Source organism: Ranitomeya imitator, chromosome 3, assembly GCF_032444005.1.
Source record: "Ranitomeya imitator isolate aRanImi1 chromosome 3, aRanImi1.pri, whole genome shotgun sequence".
Lineage (NCBI taxonomy): Eukaryota > Metazoa > Chordata > Amphibia > Anura > Dendrobatidae > Ranitomeya > Ranitomeya imitator.
The window spans coordinates 336,078,081-336,098,889 of record NC_091284.1 but is presented as its reverse complement, the minus strand read 5'-3'; the positions used below and the strand labels follow the sequence as shown (position 1 = coordinate 336,098,889).

General features: G+C 45.0%; 1 protein-coding gene across 2 annotated transcripts in view; it reads left to right on the top strand.

Annotated features, from left to right (window-relative positions):
* NUDC (nuclear distribution C, dynein complex regulator) overlaps positions 1-20,809 on the top strand; it is a 90,896-nt gene that overhangs the window by 25,378 nt on the left and 44,709 nt on the right. Inside the window, exons 5-6 of one of the 2 annotated variants that reach the window (XM_069756743.1) lie at positions 4,420-4,536; positions 20,270-20,464. In XM_069756743.1, the coding sequence (XP_069612844.1) occupies positions 4,420-4,536; positions 20,270-20,464 (312 nt within the window). The remainder of the gene's footprint in view (positions 1-4,419; positions 4,537-20,269; positions 20,465-20,809) is intronic. The other variant, XM_069756744.1, reaches the window with a different exon arrangement.

The window sequence follows — 20,809 nt, the reverse complement described above, 5'->3', positions numbered from 1 at the left end:
ACATCGGGCTACAAAATAGAATTTTCTTCGCCCCCAGGAAGACGTTTCTTCCTCTCGTCCACCCAAGCAGCCCTCCCATGTCCCAGGGCTTCTCCAGGCCGTCGCTTCCCTCCTCGCCTCAGGGGTAATCGTCCCAGTTCCTTACAAAGAGCGGTTTTTACGGAAATCTCTTCGTAGTTCCGAAAAAAGATGGCTCTCTTTGCCCGATTTTGGATCTCAAGCGGTTGAACCGCTACCTTAGGGTTCGACACTTCAAGATGGAGTCACTGCGCTCGGTGATCGCTTCCATGGAAACGGGAGAATATCTGTGCTCTGTGGACATTCAGGATGCGTACATACACATTCCTGTTCGTGTACAGCATCAGAGGTTCCTTCGTTTCTCGACGACCTCCTGGTCAAGGGTCCGTCTCGCCGGGATTGCAGCCAGAGTCTCCAGGACACGCTAATTCGTCTCGGTTGGATAATCAACAGAGAAGTCCACCTTAATTCCGACCCAACGTCTCGAATTCCTGGGCATGGAATTCGACACCATTCAAGTCCAGGTCTTCCTACAAAAGGTGAAGTTCGGCGCTCTCCGACAGGGCATCAAAGCCCTGAAGCGCCCTGCCTCTAGTACTAGGGAAAATGGTCGCTTCCATGGAAGCAGTACCTTATACTCAGTTCCACTCTCACCCTCTCCAGCTGACCCTCCTGTCTTCCTGGGACAGGAGCCCACTCTCCCTAGATCGCCCAGTTCGCCTACCTCTCAATGTGAGACAGTCTCTCACTTGGTGGATGCTATCCACCTCCATTCTGCGTGGGAGGTCATTTCTCCCCCTCCGCTGGCAGGTTATCACCACCGACGCCAGTCTCTAGGGGTGGGGTGTGGTCTTTCTCCATCTCACAGCGCACGGCCAATGGAACGCTCAAGAGACCCTTCTCCCGATCAATCTCTTGGAGATCAGGGCAATCTTCCTGGCCCTTCTCCGCTGGCAGTCCCTCCTCACGGGAAAACCGGTCCGTATTCAGTCGGACAATGCCACGGCCGTGGCTTACATAAACCACCAGGGAGGGACTCGCAGCAAGCAGGTCATGAGGGAGGTGGCAAAGATTCTACAGTGGGCCGAGAACCATGTTCCCTCCATATCAGCCGTCCACATTCCAGGAGTGGACAATTGGGAAGCCGACTTTCTCAGCTGTCAGGGGTTCATGTCAGACGAGTGGGCTCTTCACCCCGCCGTCTTCAACCAAACGTGTCAGAGGTGGGACATTCCAGATGTAGACCTCATGGCTTCCCAAACAAACCACAAGGTTCCCCAGTACGTTTCCAGGTCTCGAGACCCGATGGCTGTCGGCTGTGACGCCCTGGTGATCTCGTGGGCCCGGTTCCAGATGCCTTATCTGTTTCCACCTCTTCCGTTGATTCCAAGGGTCGAAAAAAAAAAAGGTAAAGGCAGAGGGGGTTCCCGTTCTCTTAGTAGTTCCAGATTGGCCTCGGAGGGCCTGGTATGCAGAGCTAGTGAACATGCTATCGGACGTTCCCTGGAGGCTCCCAGACCGTCCGGATCTTCTATCGCAAGGGCCCTTCTTCCACCCATTTTCTCGGTCTCTGAATTTAATGGTATGGCCGTTGAAGCCGCGGTCTTAAAGGACGCAGGTTTTTCCCACAGCGTCATACAGACCATGATAAAAGCTTGGAAACCGGCATCTTCACGTATCTATCATAGATATTGGAAGGTGTTTTTCCGATGGTGCGATGACAACAGTTTGTTCCCTATGGTCTTTTCCCTTCCTTCAGTCCTCGGTTTCCTTCAAACGGGTCTCGATTCGGGCCTTTCTCTGAGTACACTAAAGGGTCAATTTTCCGCTCTGTCCGTCCTCTTCCAGGGAGACCTGGCTTCCCTTCCCCAGGTAAAGACCTTCCTTCAGGGTGTCGCTCACATAGCGCCTCCTTACCATCCTCCGGTTGAGCCATCGGATCTCAACCTTGTCCTTAGCGCCCTCCAGCGCGTGCCTTTCGAACCAATTCAGGACATTTCCTTTTCCCTTCTTTAGTGGAAAGTGGCTTTCCTGGTCGCCATCACCACCATTAGGAGAGTCTCTGAGTTGGCGGCATTGTCCTGCCATTCTCCCTTCCTGATTCTGCACCAGGATAATGTGGTCCTTCAGCCCGTTCCTTACTTTCTACCAAAAGTAGTTTCACATGAACATGGACATCGTCCTTCCTTCCTTGTGCCCTTCCCCGGTTAATCCCTTGTGTAAATCTGTACACAAACTGGATTTGGTCAGGGCTTTTCGAGTCTATCTTTCCAGAACTGCTTCTTTTCTCCAGTCCGATCCTCTGTTTGTCGTCTCTGAAGGTCGTTGGAAGGGGCTCTCCACCTCTAAATCCACAATTGCTCGTTGGATTCGTTTGGTGGTTCACTCTACCCGGGCTGTGAAAGCTTCAGGGGCCGTTCATCACCAAGCTTTGGCTTCCCAGGTTTGCAAGGCCGCAACCTGGTTGTACGTTCACACCTTTTAGAAGGTTTTACAAAGTGCATACTTGGGCATCTGCGGACGCAGGCCTGGGTAGGAAGAAACTGCAAGCAGCGGTTTCCCACCGGCTGACCTAAGTCTCCTTCTCTGAATTTTTTCCCCCACCCGTGGGACTGCTTTTGGACGTCCCATGGTTACCTGTGTCCCCCAATGAAGCGAGAGAGAGGGATTTTTGGTTCTCACCGTAAAATCTTTCTTGGAGCCTTCATTGGGGGACACAGCACCCTCCCTTTATGTTGTACCGTTTTGGCCAATGTGCCGTTGTTGTGGGTTGGTACATAGGTTGAGTTTGTTTATACTTGCTCCTACTACTGCTTTAGCACCAACTGAGTTGACTTGTGCCTTTTGGAGGGTGTATACTACCAGGGAGGAGTTATTTTTCCTTATTTGCATAGTGTCAGCCTCCTAGCGACAGCAGCATACACCTATTGTTACCTGTGTCCCCCAATGAAGGCTCCAAGAAAGAGATTTTACGGTAAAAAAAACAAAAATCCCGCCTTCTTTTTTTTTTTTTTCCCTACCATGTTCATCAAATGCTAAAACTGACCTGTCATTATGATTCTCAAGGTCATTAAAAGTTCTGACACCAAACGTGTCTAGGTTATTTTTTAAGTGTTGGGAAAAAAAAATCCAAAGTTTAACAAAAAAAACAAAATTGCGTCATTTTCTGAGATTTTTCGTGATCTGGTTGAGGGCTTATTTTTTGCGCGCCGAGCTGATGTTTTTATTAACACCATTTTGGTGCAGATAAGTTCATTTGATCGCCCGTTATTGTATTTTAATGCAATGTTGCGGCGACCAAAAAAAATAATTCTGGCATTTTATTTTGAATGGGGGGGGGGCAAGAGGGGGGTGAATTGAACTTGTTTTTAAAAATATTTTTAAAAGAAAGTTAGTTTTTTAAAAGGAAAAAAAAAAAACTTTTGGCATGCCTCAATAGTCCATGGGAGACTAGAGGCTGCCGTAACACGATCGGCTCCTCTACATACAGGCGATGATCAGATTTCCTGTATGTAGCAGAATTGCTGACTTGCTATGAGTGCCGACCATCGGGTGGCGCTCATAGCAAGCCGGCAATGACAACCATAGAGGTCTGTAGGAGACCTCTTGTTGTCATGCCAAACCATCGGTGACCCGTGATCACGTGACTGGGTCACCGATGGGTGGATTTCGGACCCGATGGCTAGAATTGCTCGTTTAAATGCTGCTGTCAGTTTGACAGTGGCATTTAATGGGTTAATAGCCGCGGGTGGATCGCGGCTGTTCCTGCACATGTCAGCTGTTCAAAACGGCTGACGTGTCGGGAAAGATCTGGGCTCAGCATTGGATCCCACATCAAAGGTGAGACACAACATGCGCAGTACATGTATGGCATATGTCGTGAAGGGGTTAATAGTGTACTTTTTTTCTGGGGGGGGGGGGAGCTGGATTTGACTTCTGTGAAATTGAGTGATGTAAACACATGAAAGCTCCTTAGTCGTATGATCTTGTTGTCGTGAGTTGTTCATACCTTTTAGGAACACTAAACCTAGAACTGACAATATTACCCACATCAAGCAGATTTGTAGAGGGCTTTCCATTTTCAGTTGACCAGTCAACCAGCTTTGGGAAAGCAGCATTTGTTACCTAGTGCAGATGGTGTAGAGGGGGGAAGCTCCTGCTGCAGCCAGTTGTCCTAAAGCCACATATACAGAATAGTGGGTGAATTACTTAGGAGGAGATTATGGAAAAAGGGGCTGGGGTATTTATTTTTATGCATTTTCTATGTTTAATATACTTTTTAATTAGGTACTGTGCGTTGTTAATTGTAACTCAACTGGTAACCATTATTTGAAGTTTAAATTCAGGAACCAAAGTTACCCGTCTGAATCTGACCTTTATACTTCATGAATTACCATTCAGGGTGCTGATGAGGAGGAGGAAGAAGATGAAAAAGATAAAGGCAAGATCAAGCCCAATTCAGGAAATGGAGCAGACCTTCCCAGCTATCGTTGGACACAAACACTTTCTGAAGTAGATGTAAGTTAAAGAGATTTCTGATTTGGTCACCTTCTGGGACCCACTGCTTTTAAGAATGAGAAGATGACAGTGCTTGTTTAGCGCTAACAGCGGTGCCCATGGGCACCTACCAGTGCAGGTAATTGCAGCATGGTCTGATTCACTTGAATGACACTATTGTACAGGTCCCTGCATAGCGGCACCTTGGTTAAGGTACCTTCACACATAACGATATTGTTAACGATATCGTTGCTTTTTGTGACGTAGCAACGATATCGTTAATAAAATCGTTATGTGTGACAGCGACCAACGATCAGGCCCCTGCTGGGAGATCGTTGGTCGCTGAAGAAAGTCCAGAACTTTATTTGCTCGCTGGATCTCCCGTGGACATCGCTGGATCGGCGTGTGTGACACCGATCCAGCGATGTCTTCACTGGTAACCAGGGTAAACATCGGGTAACTAAGCGCAGGGCCGCGCTTAGTAACCCGATGTTTACCCTGGTAACCATCCTAAAAGTAAAAAAAACAAACACTACATACTTACCTAACGCTGTCTGTCCTCCAGCGCTGTGCTCTGCAGTCCTCCTGCTCTGGCTGTGAGCGTCGGTCAGCCGGAAAGCAGAGCGGTGACGTCACCGCTCTGCTTTCCGGCCGCTGTGCTCACACAGACAGTACAGGAGGAGTGCAGAGCACCGCGCCGGGGACAGACAGCGTTAGGTAAGTATGTAGTGTTTGTTTTTTTTACTTTTAGGAAGGTAACCAGGGTAAACATCGGGTTACTAAGTGCGGCCCTGCGCTTAGTTACCCGATGTTTACCCTGGTTACCGGCATCGTTGGTCGCTGGAGAGCTGTCTGTGTGACAGCTCTCCAGCGACCAAACAGCGACGCTGCAGCGATCCGGATCGTTGTCGGTATCGCTGCAGCGTCGCTTAATGTGAAGGGGCCTTTACTCACCATGCAGGACATTTTCAAATTCCTATTGATCACAAGGAAATAGACTCACCTAGAAAGAGACCATCACTTTACAAGAGGGAAATCATCCAGCAGGTAGTGAAGTTGGGGTTCCGGTAGAATACTCTTAAAGGGACTCTGTCAGCACAGAATGAATGCTCAAACCGAGCACAGGCAGTCAATGCATAATGGCGTGGCCAGACATTTACAGGTGCTTCTCACAAAATTAGAATATCCTCAACAAGTTAATTTATTTCAATGGTTTAATGGGGGGGGGGGGGGGGGGGCAGGGGATAAGTCTCTAGGGTGTACAGTCCAGTGGCAGAGAGAACTGAACAGAGAAATCACAGCTAAAATGTGGGCTAAATCATTTGCTGTTACATATAGGTTGTCGGTGTCTTGCAGAGTCCAGGAACTGAATTTTAAAATATTGACACAATGGTATAGAACGCCCGTCAAACTACACAGGATCTATCCAACAGTATCAGATATGTGCTGCAGATGTAATGGTACAACTGGGACAATGTTACATATATGGTGGAATTGCCAAGGGATTAGATCTTTATGGAATGAAATATTCTCACTGTATAATCATATTACTAAAGTTCAGGTGGAAGCATCTCCAGAGATGGCGTTGTTATCCATTTTCCCAGGCTCAATATTCAAAATCAAAAAAATCTATTGCCATTCTTTATGACAGCGATGCGTCAAATTATACCTAGATTATGGAAATCTTCAGTTCTACCAAAACGGATAGACTGGGTGGAGGCGAAAGATGTTCTGCAGCGAATGGAAGAGATCAGAGCGTTTGGTCACAGGTTGGGTGTTGAATGGTTTGCAGTATGGTATCCATGGATCCAATTTAAAGAGTCACAATATTTTCAATCATGGTTAGCACAAGGTACGCTTTCTCAGGTTTTCTAGCAGATAAGAGTTGTGGGGGGTGTTGTGTTCTTAGCATCCTACTTCTTTCATTACCCTATTCTTTCTTTTTCTCTAATGCTTTTGTTGTCTGTCTTTTTCTCTTCTCAATTATATATTTTATTGACTTTATTCTTTTTCTCCTTCCTCCATTGGGATACTTGAACAAAGTTGTGTACTACTAGTGATAAGCGAGTGTACTCGTTGCTCGGGTGGTCTGAGTTTTTATGACTGCTGGGAGATTAAGTTTTCATCGCCTCAGCACAATGATTTACAGCTATTGTCCAGCTTGATTCCATGTGGGGATTCCCTAGCAACCAGGCAACCCCCACATGTACTCAGCCTGGTTAGTAGTTGTAAATCATTCAGCTGCCGTGATGAAAACTAAATCTCTGAACACTACCAAATACTCAGAGGTCACCCGAGCGTGCTCTGGAAAACCCGAGCAACGAGTACACTCGCTCATCACTATATACTACAACATGACTATGGATGATGATTCATTATATACTGACATAACACTTCTATAGACAAAAAAAGAGGGAGATTTCATGTTTGTGTGTCTACTTGTTTGGTTGCTTATTTTCTTCAAATGTTAATCGTGTAATATTCCATAATATAATGAAAACTGTTTTGAACTGTTTAATAAAAATATATTGAACACCAAAAAGTTAATTTATTTCAGTTCTTCAATACAAAAAGTGAAACTCATATTATATAGTCATTACAAACAGAGTGATCTATTTTAAGTGTTTATTTTTGTTAATGTTGATGATTATGGCTTACAGACAAACAAAACTCAAGCATCCTAAGCATTTAAAAAGGTCCCTTAGTCTGTTTCAGAAGGCTCCACAATCATGGGAAAAACTGCTGACTTGACAGATGTCAAGAAGACAGTCATTGACACTCTCCACAAGGAGCGTCAGCCACACAAGGTCATTACTAAAGACGCTAGCTGTTCAGAGTGCTGTATCAAAACATATTAATGGAAAGTTGATTGGAAGGAAAAAGTGTAGTAGAAAAAGGTGCAAAAGCAAGCTGGATAACCACAGCCTTAAAAGGATTATTAAGAAAAGGTCATTCAAATATTTTGGGGAGATTTACTAGGAGTGGTCTGCTGCTGGAGTCATTGCTTCAAGAGCCACCACACACAGACTTATCCAGGACGTGGGCTGCAAGTGTCGCATTCCTGGTGTCAAGCCACCCATGACCAATAGACAACGCCAGAAGGTCTTACCTGGGCCAGGCCAAGGAGAAAAAGCTCTGACTGTTGCTCAGTGGTCCGAGGTGTTGTTTTCATATGAAAGTAAATTTTGCATTTCATTTGGAAATCAAGGTCTCAGAGTCTGGAGACAGAAGCACACAATCCAAGCTGCTTGAGGTCTGGTGTGAAGTTTCCACAATCAGTGATGGTTTGGGAGCCATGTCATCTGCTGGTGTAGGTCCACTGTGTTTTATCAAGACCAAAGTCAGCGCAACCGTCTACCAGGAAATTTTAGGCTATATTCACACTTTGCGGATTTTGCTGTGGATCCGCAGCGGATTTGACCGCTGCGGATCCGCAGCAGTTTCCCATGAGTTTACAGAACAATGTAAACCTATGGGAAACAAAAAACGCAGTGCACATGCTGCGGAAAAAACACGCGGAAACGCTGCGGATTACATTCCGCAGCATGTCACTTCTTTTCTGCGGATTTTCACCTGCTCCAATAGAAAACTGCAGATGACAATCCGCAGAAGAAACCGCAGTAAAAACCGCGATAAATCCGCAGTAAAAACCGCGACGGGTTTTCACTGCGGATTTAGGAATTCTGCTGCGGAAAAATCCGCAGTGGAATCTGCTAAGTGTGCGCATAGCCTTAGAGCACCTCATGCTTCCCTCTGCTGACAAGCTTTTTGGAGATGGAAATTTAATTCTCCATCAGGACTTGGCACCTGTCCACACTGCCAAAAGTACAAATACCTGGTTTAAAAACAACAGTATTCCTGTGTCTGATTGGCCAGCAAACTCTCCTGACCTTAACCCCATAGAGAATCTATGGGGTATTGTCAAGGGGAAGATAAGACACCAGACCCAACAAAGCAGACGAGCTGAAGGCTGCTATCAAAGCAACCTGGGCTTCCATAACACCTCAGCAGTGTCATAGGCTGATAGCCTCCATGCCATGCCACATTGATGCAGTTATTGATGCAGAAGGAGTACTGACCAAGTATTGAGTGCATTTGCTGAAGATTTCAGTAGGCCAACATTTCAGATTTTAAAATAATTTTTCAAGCTGGTGTCATAAAGTATTAGAATTTACTGAGATAATGACTTCTGGGTTTTCTTTGGCTATAAGCCATAATCATCAACATTAACATAAATAAACACATGAAATAGATCACTCTGTTTGTAATGACTCTAATATCAGTTTCACTTTTTTTTGAATTGAAGAACTGAAATTAACTTTTTGATGATATTCTAATTTTGTGAGAAGCACCTGTATATACACACCTTCCCATCTGCTTAGTTTCTATCGATATCCATCTTTCTCTGGCTGTCAGAGCTGTTTATCATAGCAGAGAAGGGGTAGAGATTGAGGAAAAACAAGCAGGTGGGAAGGTGTATATAACTGATTGGCCCTGCTATGATGCACTGAGTGCTTGTGCTTGATTTGAACAGTCATTTTGTGCTGACAGTCCCTTTAAACAGGCTTTTGCTATGTAACTTAACTTGGATTCCAGTGATGTCACTTGCTGGTCTGCTTGCTGTAATTTTGATACAATCTCTGTTTTCCATTACGTCCCTCCGGACAGCACCATGGAGGTTATCCTTCCTTGACCTATAGTGGGACAGGATCACAGAGAGGTTAAAAGGACCCTCCCACCTCCACCGTCCAGTGTTTTTCCTGTACCTACAGGGACGGTTGTATGAGAGGTTGCTCCTAGAGCGAAGAGCCTGTGGACGTCTACGGCTTCTCTTCCCCGTCAAGCGGTCTGTGGCCAACACCTCACTGGATAGAGGTCCCTCAGCTATCAGTGCTGTACCAGACAGACTCAGGATTCAGGGGTCTCAGGCTTCCCTTCCCCCGGTCAGACAGACCGTGGCCGACTCCTCTGAGAGGTTCCTCAGCCAACAGCCAGCCTGTGCAATGGGCTCAGGGGGATCGTGCGGCATGTGAAATCCTTCACCCTGTCAAGGAGCCCAGGGTGGAAACTCCCCGGTGGGGAGTCACTCAGCCCCAGAGACCAGTCGAGCGGACGGGTTCATGGGTAGAGCCGCTTCCTCTCGGTGGGGGCTCTCTGCTCAGACCCCGGCCGGCAAAACACTGCTACTTCCGGAAGTCGCGTGGTAAGAAGGCCGTTATGCTTCCGGTGACGTCGGAGCGCGGCGCTAGGACATAAGGTTGGCGTGCATTCCACGGTGGAGCGTGGAAGGGGGCACAGGAGAGGAAATCATTTGCAGTAATGCAGCATTCCTGACAGGACGCCACTTCCTTCCACGGTAGGCTCTGTTCGTTACCAGCTCCCCCTGTTTTCTAGCAGGTATGGAGCTTAGCACAGGTGAGTGCATGGTGGAATGTTGCATTGATGGCCTAGGCCTCTGGGCTGACTCTAGTCTCAGGCCTTTGTGCCAAAGCTGTACCTGGACCCCATGTGCAGAGGTATGTTTCCACATATATGCAGCTAGGCCTTGGACCTCTAGGCTATGGTAGGGCCATATGTCCAGGCTACATCTCATGACTGGACTTCAGTTAGTTGCATGTCTTGTCTGCACAGAGCCTTATGATTGGGCTTCAGAGTGACTTTTTGGAAGCATGTTTTCCATTTTATTGGTTCAATAAACAAGTGTTTCACTTTTCTTTGCAACTTAACTACTCCATCCATAAGAGGAGATGGGGTGTTAGGCCTCTTTCACACTTCTGTAGGTACGGGTCCGTCGCTATGCGTCGGGGGGGGGGGGGGGGGGGGGCCGACGGACGTTGTGAAATTTGTGCATGACGTGGGCAGCTGATGCAGTTTCTCAACGCATCCGCTGCCCGTTCTGAAGTCCAGGGAGGAGGGGGCGGAGTTTCGTCCGTGCATGCACGGTCAAAAATGGCAGACGCGACGAACAAAAAAAAGTTCACTTGAACGTTTTTTTTTTTTTTGTGACGACGGTCTGCCAAAACACGACGGATCCGTTGCACAACGGACGCGACGTGTGGCCATCCGTCGCTAATACAAGTCTATGGGCAAAAAACGCATCATTTGCCAAACGACGTAAGTGTGAAAGAGGCCTTAATTCAACACATTGTCTCCATGAAGACTGCCCTCCAGCTGTGGCTCATTAATTAGCTCCTTTGGGTGGAGTCAGTCTGACAAATGAGATGTACTATTCAGAGTGGAGATTTATCTGGAACTCTGATAGATTGCTCTTTTGCTTGAAAATGTAAGTCTGGTCCCTTGTTTGGCACCTTCAAGCATGGCCTAGTCACTCTGTGCATCTCTTTACATCATGCATTTCTATACATCATATTGAGTGCCTCTGTGCATTATAGTGCCTCTATCCATCATTGGTGGCCTCTGTGCGTCATATTGCATCACAGCGTTGGAGTCCTGGGTTCAAGCCCCACTAAGAACAACATCTGCAAAGAGTTTGAATGTTCTCTCCGTGTTTGCGTGGGTTTCCTCCGGGTACTCCGGTTTCCTCCCACATTCCAAAGACAAACTGATAGGGAATTTAGATTGTGAGCCCCAACGGGGACAGCAACGATAATGTGTGCAACCTGTAAAGCGCTGCGGAATATGTTAGCGCTATATAAAAATAAAGATTATTATTATTAGTGCCTCTATACATCATATTGAGTGCCTCTGTGGCATCATACATCATCATAGTGTTTCACAGGGACGTTGTGCATCATATTGCATCGTATCACTTCATAGTTGCTATATGCATCATAGTGCTTCATATTGCCTTTGTGCATCATATTTCATCATATTGCTTCATAGTTACTATATGCATCATAGTGCTTCATAGTGACTTTGTGCATGAGATTGCATCGCATTGAATCATATTGCTTAATAGTGCCTTTGTGCATCATATTGCATTATATTGCTTCATAGTTCCTATATGCTTCATATTTCTTCATATTGCATCTTATTGCATCATAGTGCTTCGGTGCCCTGTGCCTCATGGGGTATCATTAGTCTGTAGGGCTTGGTGCCTTTTTTGCCTCTGGCTGTGGGCCACTGGGTTAGACCTTCTGACTGGTGCCTTGTTGTGTGGCCGCACATTGTATCATCGGTCTACCACTTCACATTTTTGTCTTGGGCCTCAACTCTGGATATAGAGTCCTTGTGTTTTTGGACTCAGATCCAACTTCTGTTACTTCATTACAACAGGGCTTAGCCAAGCAAACAGCTATGCTTGATTTAGCTTAGAAAATTAGCATTTCTTCCGTTTGGAACAGATCTCTTAGGTAAGCTTCTACCTTGAGTGCTAAAGGCAAGTATATTTCATAATTTGCTTTAAAAGACACATCCTATAAAAGGACATACTACTGTCCTGGAAGCGGAAAATCCGACGAGGTGGAAGGAAGGAATCCTTCCACCTCGGAATGCTCTGCCCTAAGATTAGGACCATCCACAATTTGCATAGTTTTAGGCGCTCCCTCAAAACACATTTGTTCAGAGCGGCCTATCATGTTCCCTAATCAGTTATTTTGTTTGTGTGTAGCCCATTCACTACTTCCATCTATCCCCCACTCCCTGAAGATGGCTGGACCATCATTGTAAATACATCATTGTAAATACACACCTGTACTTTGTATCTCCCCACCTCATTGTAGATTGTAAGCTCTCACGAGCAGGGTCATCTTGTGTTGCTTTATTGTGTTAACGTTGTTATCTATGACTGTTGTTTGAAACTGTTAAACTGTAAAGCGCTGCGGAATATGTTGGCGCTATATAAATAAAGATTATTATTTATTATTTTTATTATTATTGTTGTTGTTAATCCTTCCCAACTCCACATTCGGCAATCAGACTAGTTGCCTTGATCAACATCCAATAGTCAGATTCTTGTCCCATAAGTCTGTTGCGTTTCGTTTACCAGGGACAGCATCACTGCCACTGTACCTTGTGGTGAAGCAGCAGCACTGTGTCGTGGGCAGAGGATCCCATACTCGCGGCTCTTACAGCAGTCACGGCTCCTAAGATAAATGAAACTGTATCCAGGACTCTTACTGTTAAGACCCCATAGTCTCACTGCCTCACAGCAGATAATCTCCCTCTGTGATGAGGAAGAAACCTACTTTTCTCTAGCCATGGAATATGGTTACTCTCACAATGGCAGTCTGAGTGTATAAATATCCCTGAGAAGATTGCCTCTTAGGATATGTATGTGCGTATATATGTGTGTATATATACATATATGGACAAATAAGTTGACATACTTATAATGTCTGGACTAATAACTCGTGTAAATGCAGTTTCGAATAAATTCGAAGATTTTTACCAGCACCACCACCACCTTCATCGATTCAGAGTCCAGACTCCCTGTGTCTAACATCAGTAAAACAGGAGTGATGATCCACGTTTCTCTTTCAGCGCTTCTAAAGAGAAGCCCGACGTTGGTATTGGCAGGAGATATTACCTGCCGGATGGTGTATTCCTTAGTTTCAATAATATATAACCCTTACTTGGGGGTTAGACATCTAAGGATTTGGAATAGACGTGATCTCCTGGATGAGTAATGCTCTGCCATTATCCATGTACTAACTGTTATTGGTTTGATCTTCCCGCAGTCCAGGGCCTCTGTCCTGCAGGTCTCCTTGTAGTACGGTAAGCTCGTCTGTAACCAAGGCTTAACCTGAGCCCAGAAGGACCGATGAAGGAACAGTCCTGTGTTATAAGCACATGCAGCTTATTATTGGTCAGTACAGTCCTCATTGGGTGGTGGCTGTGACTATCACCATATATTGCTGGGCAGTAAGGTTTTCTAACCCTATTCTGGGGCTGTGATGTCTATAAGTATCTATCACAATAAATAACTTGCTGTGGTTCATTATTGGTATTGGAGTACAATGGGTGTATTTCACACTCTGCTTCTGATGCTTATTTCCTTTACCACATTCATACTGAAATCGGCCATTATAGACATATCAGACACTCACTACACTGATTTTCTTTGCGGATCTCTTTAGAATCTATATTTTTTCTGATCTTTCGGATCATTTCTATATCTAGTCTGGTTTTTGCCTGGGACTTTGGTTCTTGGGCTTCTGTGCCCAACCTGAGACCTTTGCTCTGGCATTCTCCATGGTGCTGTCCGGAGGGACGTAATGGAAAAAGGGAATTGGACCTACCGGTAATTCTGTTTCCAGGTAGTCCCTCAGGACAGCACCCATAGTTCCCTCCCTTATGTTTCTCTTTAGGCTTGCACGGGATTAATCTTCCAGAAGATCGTTTGTCCGTCGGATCGCCATGGCTCGAGAGTAAGATAAAGCCGTTAAATGGTTTATTACACACCTGTTTGGAAGGGCGCGTTTAGACCATTTATTTCCATCCTTCTGTCTTACTTTGAAAAAACACTGGAGGGTGGAGGTGGGAGGGGCCTTTTAACCTCTCTGTGATCCTGTCCCGCTATAGGTCAAGGAAGGACGACCTCCATGGTGCTGTCCTGAGGAACTACCTGGAAACTGAATAACCAGTAGGTCTAATTCCCTTTTTCTCTGTGGCAGATCTAGCAGTTCTCAGAATGCTGAGCCCTGTATAACTGCCCACACAACTGATTAGCAGTTTTAAGACACCAAGTCTTGTAGTGATAATCTGCTGATAAAACACTGATTTTATTGAAATGGCAACACAGTCCAGTAAGCTACTCCTCACTGGAATCAGGAATTTGACTAAAATCAAATTTTATAGCTGGGTTTGCGATATACTAATTAATGGATCATAATACAATACTATAAGAAAACTATGGCACAAGGAATGTTAAAAATATAACAAACTTTATTTATAAACAATCAAATATATAGTGTATGCCTCGGTACCTCAAACAACAACTAGAGGCCACCGGGATAGGGCACAATTCAAATACTTATAGCATATACACCATGGCAAAAGTACAATATAAGGCTTCATAGATCAATTCCTCCCCATACCACATCTAAATCAAACCACTGGCGCACGCCTAAATGGTAGAGTAACTGAGGGGATATAGCCGTAGGTACAATGAGCTATCCAAATAATGCCAAAGCGCCTATAAAGTATGTAAGTAAAAGGTATATTACCTATAACGTGCCCAGGACCCGGTAAGCCTGGGGTGGGACGCTTACCGGGTCCTGGGCACGTTATAGGTAATATACCTTTTACTTACATACTTTATAGGCGCTTTGGCATTATTTGGATAGCTCATTGTACCTACGGCTATATCCCCTCAGTTACTCTACCATTTAGGCGTGTGCCAGTGGTTTGATTTAGATGTGGTATGGGGAGGAATTGATCTATGAAGCCTTATATTGTACTTTTGCCATGGTGTATATGCTATAAGTATTTGAATAGTGCCCTATCCCGGTGGCCTCCAGTTGTTGTTTGAGGTACCGAGGCATACACTATATATTTGATTGTTTATAAATAAAGTTTGTTATATTTTTAACATTCCTTGTGCCATAGTTTTCTTATGGTATTGTATTAGGAGGTATCTTTACGGAATGTGACCAAGCTATGTATAGCTTAGGTCAATAGGATTAATATGTATGCACTAATTAATGAATGACTCGGTTGTGGGGGCATTGCCTTTCTCCGCACTAATTGTCCCACTAGTCATGCTATCACAGCCCTGTGGGCATACATGACATGATTCGGAAGAACAGTGTCTCTGAAGGTTCTTTGTAATTTTCTGCCTTTATAACAATGTACAGTGAAATTGGGGGTAAACACTGTGCATGACCTGGGAGGCAGTGGTGACAAAGCCAGCTGTTACTGCCAGCTCTTTGCAAAATTCACAGCTGGTTGTGTCCTAGATCGCTTCCCTGGGCAGGCTGGCTGTCACATTGCTGAGGAGTGATTACAGCTACACTGTGTAGTGATCAGTGACTGTAGCTGCCCTGCCCCCTGCCCCAATGACTAGAAACCAGCAGCTGCAGGAAGACCGCAACTTCATTTTCTCCCTGTCGCCGCTGCTCAAGTAAGGCAGTGAAACAGGATTTAAACCCTATTTGCTAGAGATTACCCCTCTATCTAACTGCAGACTATAGCGTTTCTCGAGGCAACCAGTTACCTTTTAAGCTAGATTCCACTTTTTTGGGAAGGCTTTCAATAAGATTTTACAGTGTGTATGAGAGTTTTTGCCCATTCAACCACTGGAGCATTTGTGAGGTCAGATGTTGATGTTGAACGAGAGTCTCTCTAGTACTTAATTACAATGGTGTTTAATTGGATTGATTGTCAGTGATTTTATGGAATTTGCTCTGAGCACTGGGGTGCAGTCATACTAGAACAGAAAAGGGCCTTCCCCCAAACTATTCCCACAAATTTGGAAAAATTTAAATTGTCCAAAATGTCTTGGTTTGCTGAAGAATTAAGATTTCGCTTACCAGAAACGTAAGCCAACCTCTGAGAGACCCCATAGCATTATCCCTTTGTTTAATTGATCACTTCATAGAACAGGTTTCCATTGCTCCAGAGTGCAGTTTGGCGTGCTTTACATCATGCCATCCAACACTTTGCAATGTAAAACATGCTTGTTGCTGAACATACGAAAGAATAAGCTATGACCCTGTGCTGTATGCCCTTTTCCTTCCTCCCCAGGAGATGTGGTATGATCAGACCATGCCCCTGCACGGTCAGACATGGCCATTACACAGTTCACAGCAGGGGCACATGTGTAAGATTATCTCAGCACAGGAACATTTTTATTTAACCACATCCAATTGTGGAAGCTATTATTCCAAAATCTATTGATTACAGGGTAATGTTCTTGGTGGGGGGAGGAAATGGGGGTATAGGAAACCTTTCCGCTCTTCCTGATGTTTATGTAAATGTACATCATGTTCGGGAAGGGGTTCCCGCAAATTGACGTACAGTTGCGTCATGGTGATAGTGCGAGCACATAAGGTGTGCCCACACGATTGCTTCCAGGAGCTTGGCTTAAGTGACGATTGCAGCATTTAGAATGCTAGGGGATGGGGGCCCAATCGCGGGCTACCCATTGTAGTCATGACAGCCGGAGGTCAAATAATGACCTCCGGGTCTGCCAGCAGCAGTGGCCTTTTAGACCAGGCCAGGAGCATGAGGTGTTCTGTCAGTTTAAGACTTCAGCTATAATGCAATGCAGGCTTTCAGGATTCTCCCTTTGTTAAAAATCGTTATTGAGCAAAAATATCTAATCAAGACTTAACCAGGTGCGTTATTCTTAAAAGAAAAATGTCATGATATTCTGACGAAAGTATAGTGGTTTATTGAGTTATCCACCATCGCAGCAAAAACATAAAAGGTAGATGAAACAATTACAAACAGAGTGTCCATGTGTAGATATCAGCGCTTCTCCTGTTACTCATCTTTCCCAAAGTCCTGAAAAGTCATCTGTCTGTGTGAAGTCTGAAGTCATCACGGCATGGAGTAGCTAACAGCTGTTGTTCCTCGTGTCTTGTCCCATGTCCATGGAGAATGATGGTGAAGGAAGGGAGGTGACCGTCCCACGTGACAAAAAGCCCCCCACCCCCCTTAGAGACGTTATTTATATGGTTTCTACAGATCACATGTCTTCTGTATATGGAGTTAACTTATACTCTGAGCTACATACACAGAAATAGCTTTGGATAATGTCAGCAAGAAACCATGTGCTCGGTACAGAATAAAAATAAGAATAATTAATATTTAACACCCTTGCCGGTGGCTAGAGTGCATGGTCATGTTGGTACAAGTATGCAATTTGTATACTTCTGGCCACATTCTGACTAGACGTGTCCAGCCTCGCTCAATTAATTCTCATTGAGGGAGGTCACGCGTGTATGTATGTATGATCGCATGTATACAAATCGCTGGCACCAGAAAATCCAGACTGTGTGCAGTGCACAGTGTGAGCGTTCAGAAATCTGCAGCCGCATAGAATGTCTGCAGAGTCATCACAAACTTGGCCAACTCCTTCAATGTGCCAAACATAAATAACATTGAGAATTGGTCAGTATTCCAAATAACATTTACATCCATGTACCTTATAGATGACCTCAACTCTGGAGTCGTTCTCCTTCTTGTCTTCATCTTGTCCAGACGCCAGGATGAGTTTTCTCATCCACAGCTTGTCTTTGCAGACTTCCATCTTCTCCGGTCTTCTGCAGCACATTCCTCCACGATGCTCTAGAACATAGAAGTGCCATTATAATGCTCCTGAATAAAAATATCTGCCCTACACTGTGCCCCTGAATAAATTGCCCCTCACTATATTTCTTGCACAAAATATGACCCACACACTGGCACAATTATGGTACAAGCTATCCACAGTGCCCACTCCTTTCCTTATTGGGCCCCCTCTCACACGGTGTCTGCTCTCTAGGGCCTACTATGTACAGTGGGGCAAAAAAGTATTTAGTCAGTCAGCAATAGTGCACTTAAAAAGATGAGAGGCGTCTGTAATTTACATCATAGGTAGACCTCAACTATGGGAGACAAACTGAGCAAAAAAAATCCAGAAAATCACACTGTCTGTTTTTTTAACATTTTATTTGCATATTATGGTGGAAAATAAGTATTTGGTCAGAAACAAAATTTCATCTCAATACTTTGTAATATATCCTTTGTTGGCAATGACAGAGGTCAAATGTTTTCTGTAAGTCTTCACAAGGTTGCCACACACTGTTGTTGGTATGTTGGCCCATATCTCCATGCAGATCTCCTCTAGAGCAGTGATGTTTTTGGCTTTTCGCTTGGCAACACGGACTTTCAACTCCCTCCAAAGGTTTTCTATAGGGTTGAGATCTGGAGACTGGCTAGGCCACTCCAGGACCTTGAAATGCTTCTTACGAAGCCACTCCTTCGTTGCCCTGGCGGTGTGCTTTGGATCATTGTCATGTTGAAAGACCCAGCCACGTTTCATCTTCAATGCCCTTGCTGATGGAAGGAGGTTTGCACTCAAAATCTCACGATACATGGCCCCATTCATTCTTTCATGTACCCGGATCAGTCGTCCTGGCCCCTTTGCAGAGAAACAGCCCCAAAGCATGATGTTTCCACCACCATGCTTTACAGTAGGTATGGTGTTTGATGGATGCAACTCAGTATTCTTTTTCCTCCAAACACGACAAGTTGTGTTTCTACCAAACCGTTCCAGTTTGGTTTCATCAGACCATAGGACATTCTCCCAAAACTCCTCTGGATCATCCAAATGCTCTCTAGCAAACTTCAGACGGGCCCGGACATGTACTGGCTTAAGCAGTGGGACACGTCTGGCACTGCAGGATCTGAGTCCATGGTGGCGTAGTGTGTTACTTATGGTAGGCCTTGTTACATTGGTCCCAGCTCTCTGCAGTTCATTCACTAGGTCCCCCCGCGTGGTTCTGGGACTTTTGCTCACCGTTCTTGTGATCATTCTGACCCCACGGGGTGGGATTTTGCGTGGAGCCCCAGATCGAGGGAGATTATCAGTGGTCTTGTATGTCTTCCATTTTCTAATTATTGCTCCAACTGTTGATTTCTTCACTCCAAGCTGGTTGGCTATTGCAGATTCAGTCTTCCCAGCCTGGTGCAGGGCTACAATTTTGTTTCTGGTGTCCTTTGACAGCTCTTTGGTCTTCACCATAGTGGAGTTTGGAGTCAGACTGTTTGAGGGTGTGCACAGGTGTCTTTTTATACTGATAACAAGTTTAAACAGGTGCCATTACTACAGGTAATGAGTGGAGGAAAGAGGAGACTCTTAAAGAAGAAGTTACAGGTCTGTGAGAGCCAGAAATCTTGATTGTTTGTTTCTGACCAAATACTTATTTTCCACCATAATATGCAAAAAAAAATGATAAAAAAACAGACAATGTGATTTTCTGGATTTTTTTTCTCAGTTTGTCTCCCATAGTTGAGGTCTACCTATGATGTAAATTACAGACGCCTCTCATCTTTTTAAGTGGTGGAACTTGCACTATTGCTGACTGACTAAATACTTTTTTGCCCCACTGTATACTGTGCCTCCCCTCACCTTGGCTAACACACGTTACATTTGATCTTTGCTGGACAGCTGCACTGGAGCACGTAACACCATTGTTTTATGTACATGACCTGATCACATACCTGGCGTTGCCCTGACCCGGCGGTCAGGGGTTCAGTTTTACTTGCGTCTGGGAGCCAGCAAGCTGCACCTTCTCTGAGCCGGCAAAATGCAGCTGCCAGGGAGACATCTTGGAACTCTGCATCCTGTCTCCCCCCCCACCTTATATAAGAGTCGGGCAGTGATTTATAGCGTGTTCACTGGATGGTGACAGCGTGACTGTATCCGCTCCCTGCAGTGCTCCAATAACTGGAAGCAAGCGGCTGTAGGGAAAATATTATAATTTTCTCCCTGTAGCCACTGTCGGCAAGATGACTCCACAGGATTTTATGGGGTTGTCTGGGCTTGGGGCATATGTCTGCAGTCACTGTGACTACTGACAGCTGAAAGGCGACAGCTTGCAGAGCTCATGCTGTCGTGATTTATCTATGTGAGTAGGTGGTCACATGACCGCATGTATGTGAATTGCATGCTTGTGGTCACATGTTGACTAGACTATTGAGACTTTTCTTTAATCTCGGCATGTGAGCACAAATATGGTAATTGTATATATTGCGTAACGTGACTGTCGCATTGGGAATACTGGGGTATCGCGTCAGCTCAACACACTGTCACTATTCTGCAGTCAGATAACTTTATTTTGGTTTCTTGTTTTTTACTTTACAGTTGGTTATACCATTCCCTATTTCATTCCGTCTGAAAAGTAAGGATGTGCTAGTGGATATTCGGCGGAGGAAGTTTAGTATTGGGCTTAAAGGTCAAAAGCCTGTGCTTGATGGTGAGCTCTACAATGACATCAAAGTAGAGGAATGTTCATGGTTAATAGAAGATGGGAAGGTGGTGACTGTACATCTAGAAAAGGTAAGCATGCTTTTACATTTAGAGATTCATGAAGTGCACTCCTCTGCATGCTTTACTTGTGTGCCTTCCAAGCATAGGTATGGACCTGCATCTAATCCTAGTTCCTTGCTTCCCAAGTTGTAGTTTTTTCTTCATTCTGCACTTTTATGAGGTGGATCTAAATGGCCCATATATGGTCCCATAGATACACTCCAGATATGTTTGCATTAGCTATGCAATTCCTTTGAAAAAGCTGATTACCAATTGTCATTTAGAAAGGAAATTCATCAAGAGCAGATTTGCTGAAAAGCTATTTTTCTTTGCTTGTTACCGGACTGTTTTCCCTCTGTTTAATGACCTATTGGG